The sequence below is a fragment of the Biomphalaria glabrata genome, chromosome 7 (genome assembly GCF_947242115.1).
Source record: "Biomphalaria glabrata chromosome 7, xgBioGlab47.1, whole genome shotgun sequence".
Lineage (NCBI taxonomy): Eukaryota > Metazoa > Mollusca > Gastropoda > Planorbidae > Biomphalaria > Biomphalaria glabrata.
The window spans coordinates 33,161,842-33,174,449 of NC_074717.1; the positions used below are offsets into that span (position 1 = coordinate 33,161,842).

The 12,608-nt window shown below is 37.9% G+C and overlaps 1 protein-coding gene across 1 annotated transcript in view; it reads left to right on the forward strand.

Annotated features, from left to right (window-relative positions):
* The window catches only part of LOC129927400 (uncharacterized), a 35,988-nt gene that overhangs the window by 19,415 nt on the left and 3,965 nt on the right, over positions 1-12,608 (forward strand). Inside the window, exons 11-12 of the mRNA XM_056036325.1 lie at positions 6,881-6,939; positions 9,073-9,182. Of these exons, the coding sequence (XP_055892300.1) occupies positions 6,881-6,939; positions 9,073-9,182 (169 nt within the window). The remainder of the gene's footprint in view (positions 1-6,880; positions 6,940-9,072; positions 9,183-12,608) is intronic.

Sequence of the window (12,608 nt, forward strand, 5' to 3'; positions counted from 1 at the left end):
TAAAAAAGAAAATAAAAAAAACAAACAAAAAAAAAAGAAAGAAAAAGATAGAAAGAGAGTGGCTTAGAGGAACTGAAAAGTGAGAGAGAGAGAGAGAGAGAGAGAGAGAAAGAGAGAGAGAGAGAGAGAGAGAGAGAGAGAGAGAGAGAGGAATGGTTAGAAGAAAGAAAGAAAGGAGAATGTATATCTACAGACGTAAGCAGAGAATGAGATGGTATTGCCCAGGTCAGTGGTTCCCAAACGTAGCTTGTCTCTCACCACAGACACATTCTCTTAGCGACCCCCACACCATCATTAAGGAAGCCCTGACACTATCAGGCTCAGACAACTCTTACGTACGCCATAAACATGTCAGCGTGACCCTAGTCTCTAAGTTATGTAATCACAGTAGTTGTCTTTTATTTCTGGCTTTGTAAAACTACCAAGTGCAGACAACCAGCCCGCATCTAAACAAACATTTCGTCGCTGTTCTAATAGGTCCACTAACTAGCATTACAAACAAGCTTTGATTATCTCCCCTTTTTTTAAAATAAAGAAATGTAACTGATGACTGAAGGGCTAAAGCAGACACCAGTGTATACAGCACTAACTAGCAGACACCAGTGTATACATCACTAACTAGCAGACACCAGTGTATACATCACTAACTAGCAGACACCAGTGTATACAGCACTAGCTAGCAGACACCAGTGTATACAGCACTAACTAGCAGACACCAGTGTATACAGCACTAACTAGCAGACACCAGTGTATACAGCACTAACTAGCAGACACCAGTGTATACATCACTAACTATCAGACACCAGTGTATACATCACTAACTATCAGACACCAGTGTATACATCACTAACTAGCAGACACCAGTGTATACAGCACTAACTAGCAGACACCAGTGTATACATCACTAACTAGCAGACACCAGTGTATACATCACTAACTAGCAGACACCAGTGTATACAGCACTAACTAGCAGACACCAGTGTATACAGCACTAACTAGCAGACACCAGTGTATACACCACTAACTAGCAGACACCAGTGTATATACCACTAACTAGCAGACACCAGTGTATACATCACTAACTAGCAGACACCAGTGTATACATCACTAACTAGCAGACACCAGTGTATACAGAACTAACTAGCAGACACCAGTGTATACATCACTAACTAGCAGACACCAGTGCATACATCACTAAGTAGCAGACACCAGTGTATATACCACTAACTAGCATCTTAAACTATAGCATCTGCTAAGCGTGCCAATTAAAGTCTCCATGAAAAACTAAACATATATCAATACTCCTGTCATTTATTCATTGTGACACTTGACCTTTCAACTATGAGTACACTCCTTTACCGCAAATATAGGTAAAGTACTCCCCCCTTGCCGATATATATATTTAAAAATCTTAACCTAACTGTACAAGTTCAACATAAAATATATTTTTTATTTTCCTCTATCAACTTACAAACACTTCATGGGTGGACACTGGAACCCAGACACTTGACGGTCGAAAACGGCTCTAACGATTTCATCTAGAAATCTGACAATTTATATATATATCTATCTATCTTTGGAAAAAAACAACATTTCTAGCTATTTGGCCACACTGTGAAAGCTCTGGGTTTGACTGTTTTACATGTTTAAAATATAATAACCTTAGTCTTTAGAAGTATATTTGGCTATTTTGACACACTCTCATCAGGTAATTCAGTCAATGACCTACAGACTAAAGGTCACTTACGTTGCGCTTCATTGTGATCTGGGGATGAACTCTTGCAATGGGTTACATTGACGATTGAAACTTAATTGTGCTGAGCTCTTGGAAACCTTCGAATACAGTCATCTCTGTTTAATCCTCACTCACACCCAGCCTTTATTATTGATATCTCTTCCTTACCCCAACCAACTAGATTCAAACATAGGAGCTTTGGTACTTTGCTTTTCAAATATCTCTAAGGGGGGTAAACTCCCCGTTCTTGTTTCCATGAATTCTATTTTCGCTCTTTTTTTTAAAATTAAAATTAGTGAATTGATATAGGAAAAAAAAATATTTTTAAAATTCACCTTCACTTTTCCCTGAGTCTGATGACCCGTTGGGGTACCACGACTGTTGTTCACAATTTCTTCTGTCTTTTGCCTTGGATAGAATTTCTTAAATTAAAGGCCTGTCCATCTCTCTCTTTGTCTCTTCTTTTTCCTTGTACTGTTCCTTGCAGGAAGGTTTTTGCTAGCCCTGAGGACGTGATAAGGCCATAAAGATTTAGTTTTGCGTTGTTTTTTTTTTTTACATTGGTTAGCAGGTCATCGTGGAGCCCAATCGCCGCTGTGATCCTGTTTCTTATCTCTTTGTTTGTGCTGCGGTCTTTGATACATACAGACAGACTGTCACAGACATGCTATCTCTTTACAAAACAAAATATCTTGCCTCTGATTGAGAGAACAACACTATGAAATATTCGTGTAATACTGTCGTCTTTGATTCTCTGAATAAGCTGACACATGAACAATATCAACTGCATCTCGTTCTCTCCCTGTTTCCGAGTCATAAATCTGGCAGCATCTCTTGACTGTTCATAAACACTCCCATTTTATGGCATTAATAAGACTCATAAAAAAAAATCGTTCTGTGGTTAAACCAGGAGATAGCTGGTTTATGTGACCCATATTCCTGCCGCCACTCTACGGGTCTGCCAAACTGACATGGCACTCCTGACGTGAGAAAGCACTTGGGCAGACGTGCTCACCTTTGAGACGGGTATCTTTAGGTGTTTTTGTCGGGTACTCACCGGAGAGTCGTCGTGGAAGAAAAAATCGCTTCGAAATACTCTGAACACGCTCCATTAATAATAGACCAATTGTCTACGTTGTTAGAATGAATACGATCTAACTCATAATGGACCAATTGTCTACGCTGGTACAATGAAGCAACTTTACAAACAGAATAATTTTATTCACTACAAAAATCTTGTATGTATCATTGCAAGTGTTTCTGTGTATAGAAAAAGTAAAGTTTCCCTTTCAGACCTTGCGATCTATAGGGCAGATGATGTGAAGGTCATCTGTTTCTGTGGCCCACGGTTAACGAGAGTCTTACGTGACCAGCACAATGATCAACCGCCTTTACTTTTACTCTGCTCATTTCAGGTACCCTTTAGGACTGGGTAGACTCAGAGGCGCTCAAAGATCTTTAATTAAACATCTTCAGTCTACATCAGGATACAAACCCGAGACCCCGGATCCTATCACTTTCTCATTGCACTATGATCCTATCACTTTCTCATTGCACTATGATCCTATCACTTTCTCATTGCACTATGATCCTATCACTTTCTCATTGCACTATGATCCTATCACTTTCTCATTGCACTATGATCCTATCACTTTCTCAATGCTCTATGATCCTATCACTTTCTCATTGCACTGTGATCCTATCACTTTCTCATTGCACTATGATCCTATCACTTTCTCATTGCACTATGATCCTATCACTTTCTCATTGCACTATGATCCTATCACTTTCTCATTGCACTATGATCCTATCACTTTCTCATTGCACTATGACCCTATCACTTTCTCATTGCACTATGATCCTATCACTTTCTCATTGCACTATGAGCCTATCACTTTCTCATTGCACTATGATCCTATCACTTTCTCATTGCACTATGATCCTATCACTTTCTCATTGCACTGTGATCCTATCACTTTCTCATTGCACTATGATCCTATCACTTTCTCAATGCACTATGACCCTATCACTTTCTCATTGCACTATGATCCTATCACTTTCTCATTGCACTATGATGCTATCACTTTCTCATTGCGCTATGATCCTATCACTTTCTCAATGCTCTATGATCCTATCACTTTCTCATTGCACTATGATCCTATCACTTTCTCATTGCACTATGATCCTATCACTTTCTCATTGCACTATGATCCTATCACTTTCTCATTGCACTATGATCCTATCACTTTCTCATTGCACTATGATCCTATCACTTTCTCAATGCACTATGATCCTATCACTTGTCTCAATGCACTATGATCCTATCGCTTTCTCATTGCACTATGATCCTATCACTTTCTCATTGCGCTGTTATCCTATCACTTTCTCAATGCACTATGATAATATCGATTGTCTGGACCAGTTGGAAAAGAAAGGAAGGAGGAGTGTATTTATGTGAACGTTTCCGTGATCGCTTTTTCAATGCATTACAAAAAAAGTTTTAACACTTGAAGTCGAACTCAAAGACTCAAGCCACTTCAAGTCAATACACTCTATAGTTCCTCCTTCGTGATTGAAGCTGAGCACATTTCTCATTTCCTAGGACTCGAAGATGCCTTAAAGTCTAATCCTCGATTTAAAAAGCCGGCCGCATACGTGGCATGGGTTAGTTTGGTCAGTTGCAGACAGGCCTGCTTCTTCTCTCAGCTTTTTGTTGGTTTTGCGCTCTTTCGCCCTGGCCACTCTTCCTGCTTCAAATCTTGAGGCTCCGAGACTCACAGCTTCACGCTATAAACGGAAAATTCAGCATATGCCGCCACATCTGTCAAGTACAATTTCTTTCCCTTCTTCGTCACCAAACACAAAATAATTATTAATAGTTAATTAATTTTTTTTTCTTCACTTGATTCTTGTTATGTTTGGTACAAAAATATAATTTTGCGAAATGATCCAAGATTGGGTATGGGAGAAATAGCGCGTACAAATTGCACCAGAGAGACACACAGACAGATACGCAGACAGACAAACAGACAGAGTGAGTTGCTAAAATTTTTGTAATAATGACGAAAAAAAATCTATTCATTTAGATCGACTTTTAATCACATGAGGTTATCTTGTGGAGGAAAACTTCAACATTTATTTCATATTACAGTACAGAAAAAAAAACTAAAAATTTTAAACTGTCAAATTAAAAACTGTCAAATTAAAAACTGTCAAATTAAAAACTGTCAAATTTCTATAATCAATAAGTCAAGAAAGTTTTTCTGCTTGTAGGAAAGATTTTTACAACAATATGTCAAAACGTCTCTGAAATTTTTGTAAAACTTCCCGGAATTTTAAAATTGGAACTTGATTTTTTTATAACTTTATTTTAAACATTTTGTTTAGTGTAAACTTGGACAAACGCCTCATTAGTTTTGTGTAAATAACATTCTGCCGAATGCACCTAATATAATCATCTCCATCACTAAATGTGTACAATGTACTGAAGTCTTGTAGGCTAATATCCTCTCTACCACTAGATGTGTACAATGTACTGAAGTCTTGTAGGCTAATACCATCTCTACCACTAAATGTGTACAATGTACTGAAGTCTTGTAGGCTAATACCATCTCTACCACTAAATGTGTACAATGTACTGAAGTCTTGTAGGCTAATATCCTCTCTACCACTAAATGTGTACAATGTACTGAAATCTTGTAGGCTAATACCATCTCTACCACTAAATGTGTACAATGTACTGAAGTCTTGTAGGCTAATACCATCTCTACCACTAGATGTGTACAATGTACTGAAGTCTTGTAGGCTAATACCATCTCTATCACTAAATATCTACAAGGTACTGAAGTCTTGTAGGCTAATACCATCTCTACCACTAGATGTGTACAATGTACTGAAGTCGTGTAGGCTAATACCATCTCTACCAGTATATGTGTACATTGTACTGAAGTCTTGTTGGCTAATATCCTCTCTACCACTATATGTGTACAATGTACTGAAGTCTTGTAGGCTAATATCCTATCAAAGTGCCCTGTGTATAGACACAACTCCTCTGATTGTCTACTACTTCCTACGCTATAACATATTTAAGAAACAATTCCTTCGCGTGTTCACAAATTGTATGTATTTCTTTCAAAACAATATTCTAGAATCCTGGACTTGAAAAAATCGCTAAAACGTTCACCACAGTTACTGTAGACATTGGTTTCAATCTTATGACGTCTTCGATGTATGACTTCTCGTTACTCTCGTCTAGTTCATAACAGTTCCTAACAGCTGAAACTTAGAGATTTGTCTTTTTGTAATGAAATCTTCTGTCACGCCAGTTACCGCCATGAATATACATTTCTCAAGGTGACTCTCTGTTGTAGGATTTTTTTCTTTTCTAAACATTACGACCTGGTGGGAGTACAAATCTGTTGTCATTTTATTTTTGGCAAAAGGAGTGGGGGACTTTGGGGGTAACAGTCATTGGGTAGGTAAAAAAAAATAAGATAACATTATCCTCTATGGGCATTTCTGGCGTATCCAAAATCTTTAGATACGATAAGAAAGTAATCAAAAGTGAACTAGATCTCAGAGTCGTTTTACCAATGAGTTGGCGCAGAAGAAAGATAAAAGATTATTGACTATGAACTATGAATAGTCTGAGGTAAGGGTTATTTGTAACGAACTAGTCCAGAAGTGTTCTTGTTGTCATCTCAAAGATTCGCCGCTTTTACGTCATTAACCAGTAGGGATTTGAACTAAACCAACCAGTGTACTTTACATTCCAGTAATACTCATATAACTATTTTTCTACATAACTTATAAACACATTTGTCTGATAAAAATCTAAATGGACAAATTTAGATCGATCATTTGGTCAAGCATCTATTTAACTTTCTGTAGAGTCTGGGACTCAAACTGAAGTCATCTTTCAAATGAGACTAGATGGAAAGACAGTTTCAAAATAAAAAAACAACCTGTACTAAATATTATTTAAATACAATTTGAAGGTGTGTTTTATTATGTCCTGTCTAAAGAAACTCGAAGAGCATTCAATGTACAATGGTCCTCACACGACAAATTCTAGTTCCCATCTTTGTGTTGTCTTGTCACAGTAAGAAATACTTTACATCTCATCTTTTTTTTCTTGCTCACCAGAAAAACGTTACCAACGAGTTGACCAAGCTGAGAGACTCTCTGGACCCACGTCAGCAAGAGTGAGTATCGACCTTGACCTAGGCTAAATAACTAGGCGAAGGAGGCCGACTAGATTCACAATAATTGCTCACAATTCGGTGTTAAGTTGTATGCCAGAAAGCTGTCAGATAAAAACCTCTTGTTGAATTTAGGTCACGGATATTATGGGTTTTCCTATTGGCGTCTGACAGCTGAAGATTATAGTCTGTCAGTCTGTCAAAGACATCTATTGCCACGCCAACACTCTGCGTCACTTAACGCCCCCTCTGGAACAACATACTTAGTTAGTACATGGGAATTTATCGCGCAAACTGTATCTCCGTTCATTTTCTAAATCTGAAATAGATTCCAGTCCATCTTTTTCTCTCTATGATCCTGAAACACGTCTTTTTTTGTTTCTCACATTTCTTAAAAAGTTTTTGAAATAAAAATGAACAATATATAATTAACATAAAAAGTTAAACTGGCAGAATTTATGAATTTGAATAAAACTTTCAAAATTTTCTCATATTTTCCAAGTGCTTGTTAAAATAGTCTATAAGTACGACTTAGATTTTAACAATAATAGAAATAATCACACTATTTCAGCCAGGGCCGGTCCTACAGGAGATTTTCGTGACTTTTTGTGTGTGTATATTTTGCAATTTCAGAATTACAGGTACCCTTCAATAATACGTTAAAATGGTTTAATTTAATAATTTACACCTAGAATTCGCGCGCGGCCTATGGAAGTGCGGGGCCCACTGCGGCCGCATAGATTGCAGTGGCATAAGACTGGCTCCGATTTCAGCACTCAGGGACAAGTTTGTTACTTTTACCCACCTTTTTTTTTATTTAGTAATTTCATTTATTTTACTTTTTTTTCACGTGCTTATTTGAAGTGGTAGTTTCATATGTGCAAAATGTATGATAATCAACTCTTGTAATTGGAGATTTTCACGATTTCACCAAATCAAGTTCAAGGACGCTGAATTGAACTTCTCTGTTGCCAACTAACTAAAAAAGAACTGTGCTATAACTTTTAATACATAGGTCACGCTTGGCAGTTGGTCTTGCTCTCAAGTCTCCCTTATTCCCGCTAGTTAGTTACCCATTGATTTGATATAAGTTTGAGGTCAGAGAGAAAGACTTACTGAGACTTACTTAGTCCTCCCACGCCGTTCGGTGCTTTGGGCGGCAAGCTGTCTCCACAAAGATCTGTCACTGGCAATGTCTGAAGCCCCTTCCAACCTAGTGTCCACTGTTCTGAGGTCCTCCATGAAGGTGTGGCGCCAAGTTGTACCAGGACGTCCCTGTTTGCGTTTTCCTCGTATTGGCCTCCACGTCATCGCAACTCTTGGTGTGCGTAATTCATTTTGTTGGAGAACATGTCCCGCAAACGCGACGCTCTGTCACAACCTCACTAAATGTTCGACTCCCGGTTCGGCATAGGCTTTCCTTGTTTGAGACCCGATCTGTTTAACTGACTCCCAAAATCCGTCTCAGCCATTTTTGTTGAGCCACATTTAGTCTATTCTCAATTTTGGCAGCTGACTTCCATGTTTCACATGCATATGTTACTGCTGGGATGTCAATTGTGTAAAGAAGGTGTACTTAAGTCTCAAGACTAATGGCTTTGTTTGTCCAAATAGGCTGAAGCCTTTGGAAAATGCTCCATGCCTTTCCTATTCGGCATTCTATATCGTGATAGGCATCCCAATCGTTTGTCATGATGCTGCCAAGGTACGTGAACTTGTCCAACTCTTCAAGCTGTGACTCGCCAAATCTGACGGGGGCACCCTTTGCCTTACATCCCACTCGCAACGTCATCGGCGAAGTCCAAGTCCGTCAATCGGAGTTGTTCACGCCATGAAATACCAAAGTCAGTCTGATTCATTGCTCTCCTCATTATGTAGTCGATGGCTAGTGGGAAGAGAAAGGGAGATAAGATGCGCCCCTGTCCTACATGGCGGAAAAACTATAAATAGCTAGCTTTTTGGCGTATCCGGTGATCCATAATGAAATTATTTTGTGTAACAAACGAAAGAGCTTATAAAATGTAACAACTGGAATGCTAATAGATAAGGTAAATAGTAGACATGACAAGAAATGTAACGTCATTATCTCATTGTATCAGTTCTGTTGATCATTAATTGAATATTTCCTTCTCTTAGGTTAGTGGAGTTCTATCAGTACATCATAGACAGTATCGCCATATCAGGTCGTGTGACTGTGGTGAACGATCTGATTCATGGTATTGAGGACACTCTGTTTGGACATCAAGGTAACAATCAATTAGGTCCCTAGGATTAGCCTTACCAAACACAGAGAAAGCAACTATGTCGCTAGGATTAGCCTTACCAAACACAAAATAATCAACAATCTGTGAGATTTGTTAAAGTGGTCAGTAGTTGAATCTGTGAGTTTGTGTGAAAGTGGTCAGTAGTTGAATCTGTGAGTTTGTGTGAAAGTGGTCAGTAGTTGAGTCTGTGAGTTTGTGTGAAAGTGGTCAGTAGTTGAGTCTGTGAGTATGTGTGAAAGTAGTCAGTAGTTGAGTCTGTGAGTGTGTGTGAAAGTGGTCAGTAGTTGAGTCTGTGAGTGTGTGTGAAAGTGGTCAGTAGTTGAGTCTGTGAGTGTGTGTGAAAGTGGTCAGTAGTTGAGTCTGTGAGTGTGTGTGAAAGTGGTCAGTAGTTGAGTCTGTGAGTGTGTGTGAAAGTGGTCAGTAGTTGAGTCTGTGAGTGTGTGTGAAAGTGGTCAGTAGTTTCAAAACGCAGCAAACTTCCTGTCAGCTAACGAGATCGCTTTTCTTTGTTTGTTAACAACAAGGGATAAATGACAAGATGAAAACACGAACTATTTGCATTCATTGATCTATCTAGACTGGTTAACAATCGTCAGTGAGAATCGTTTGAGAACCTCTGACCTAACTACACTTTTTCAATCTTTAGACCAACATATTTACTCAGACATCTTCGAGTCCAAGAGAAAAAGCTGACAGATTACATCGCTAAGCTTTCTAAATCCTCTCTCTCTCTCTCTCTCTGACTCGTTCTCTCTCTCTCTCTCTTTCTCTTTCTCTCTCTCTCCCTTTCTCTGTCTGTATCTCTCTCTCTTTTTCCACACACAGATGCTGATAACAATTTAAAAACTACCTGTTAAGAATTAAAAACAAACAAAGTAAGAGAGGTAACCGTGTAAGAAGATTCACTTTTCCTTTTTGCACATGTCATCGCCCTTGTCGAGGGAGATAACTTGACAGATAAATAAATAGAGAAAAAAAAGAGCGTGTCCATCCAAAAAAAAAAATAAAAATGCTGAATTCACAGAGTCCTCATGTTGTATAAAGTACTTTGTTTATATAGTACTCACTAGTGTACTTTTCATGAAGTGAATTCTTTCAAGATATTACCTACACATGTTTTCAAATAATCATCAGACTATCGACAGTAATGTTTATATACATAACTATCTGTACTTCACCCAAGAGTATGATACATACATCCACTGCTCTTTTTCTTAAAAAGAAAAAAGAATTAACACTAGTACTCGGTGATGGATTGCCTAACTTTTAACTACTAATAAATTAATAAACGTTACAATACAATAAAAGTAATAATTATTCCCTACATTGAAAAAGGTGCCGGTGCGTATCGTCACAAAAAAAGCACTGCATACATTTCAATCTTAGAAAAAAACAACATATGCCTCATAATTGACAGTACAAACCATTCCCTCGAGAAGAATTGTGTCACGTGAAATTTGTATTTGCCCCCACATTCTCCCACATGTAAGGCATACCATTCAATGGCATTAGCCTTAGTTGGCTTCCATCTCCACACAAAACACACACACACAGAAATCCATTTTTATTGGCAGCATATGCTCACACGCACACACACACACACATGTTCACAGTCATCTTTCCACACACACACACACACGCACAGCTCAAACAGACTCACAAGCATCAACCCTCACGGACTCTGTCAGAGCTCAACCCCTCCTGGGTTATAAACAAGCACTTTAGATTCTGTTCCGTCAATATTTACGCCAGACTTCTACATCTATTTTTAACCTGTCAACCTGTTTCCCTTTTTTTTTCCCGCTCTCTCTAATTTAGTGAACTTTTTGTCATTAAACTCAATGGCATCTTGGACTAAGGTCGAGAAGAGTGCCAGGAGCTAAGTTCGGTTCGTCCACCCCCTCTCCCTAAAATACACTCACACACACACACTCCATATGTTTCTACGTCCCAATTCCCCCTTTTCTTATATCCTGTGATACGCCTCTGGCCACTCGTGTGTATTAACAAATCTTTAAGATCTTCTTCCCTTCAACACATTATTAGGCATCCAATGACCGTGTTGAAGACATACTGCACTGGTCTCAGTAAAACACTTGGCTATTGGTTGAATCAACTTGAAAATAGCCTTGGTTTCTAATATTAAAATATTTCTAACAATTCGTGAATACTGTTTTCCCAGCCAAAGATCTATGAGAAGGTGAATATTAAATTGACATTGATCTAAGCCATCTTGTCCAAAGCCCAATCTGTTTTAGAATATTAAAAACAAGCAATAGAAAAAAAAAATTACTTTAAAATAAAACATAGCTTACCTAAGGGAAAGAACCGCTAAATACTGCCATTTATCTAATGATGGCAGGGTTTAGCTACCTTTCTGCTATATAAAACAATTTTAATTAATTCGTGCTAATAAATTAATTATTGATTCGTGTATTGCCATTGCATATGAATAAATATGCAAAATTTCAATTGTATCCGAGCGTAGAAAGTGGTAGAGAAGGTGTGTCATAACGTAACTAGGGGATTGAATCCATATGCACATACCCATACACATCTTCCTTTAAGTAGCATTTATTCCCCTTATTTAGATATCAAACACAATAATTAATCCCCAGTAATTAATTAACTAATTGGTTCACTTTTTGATTGATTCGTGTATTGTCAGGTACAATGAATAAATGTGCAAAGTTTAAAAGTGATTCGAGAATGCGAACTGGGAGAAAAAAACATGTTCAAACTTTTTACTTTTATACATCTCACGGGGGAAAAAGGGGGGGGGGAATAACCATTCTCAAGATTGAGAGACAGTGGGACAAAAACAAACATAGCAACATTAGTTGTTGTTATGTTATAGCTCGAGATGTCCATACTGTTGTCCACATCTTAGGTGATCTCCTATTTTCTTTTGTTTACTTGGATTGTATCAAACTGTATCTGTTTGTCTGGTCCAACTCTTGTACACGTAATTTCTCCCAGTCCCTAGTCATGGAGCAAGTTGAAACGTCACACACGCACTCATTTATTCACTAACACAACACAGGAATCAATTTAAAAAAAAATTAAGCAATAAATTCAATCGTAATTTCTTAATTTTATGTTATATGGAAAATATACAAATCTAACAGGAGAAAAGCCTTGCAATATTGAGAGATATAGTAGCGCGTGATCGGTGCTCTCACCCCCCTTTTCCAAAAACAAAAAGCACTAGTCAGCTTCTTGTCAACATGTAAGATAAGAGACGTAGACAAGTCGCATGACCTGGAGAGTAACTTAGGCGATGGTGTAGATTTATGATAGATTCAAAATGATTGGTGCAATTCTACTCAAAATAAACAGTATTTTTATATTTAACCTTTTACTCAGATCTTAAGTCACAGTATATAAAAAAGTATATATATAAAACGT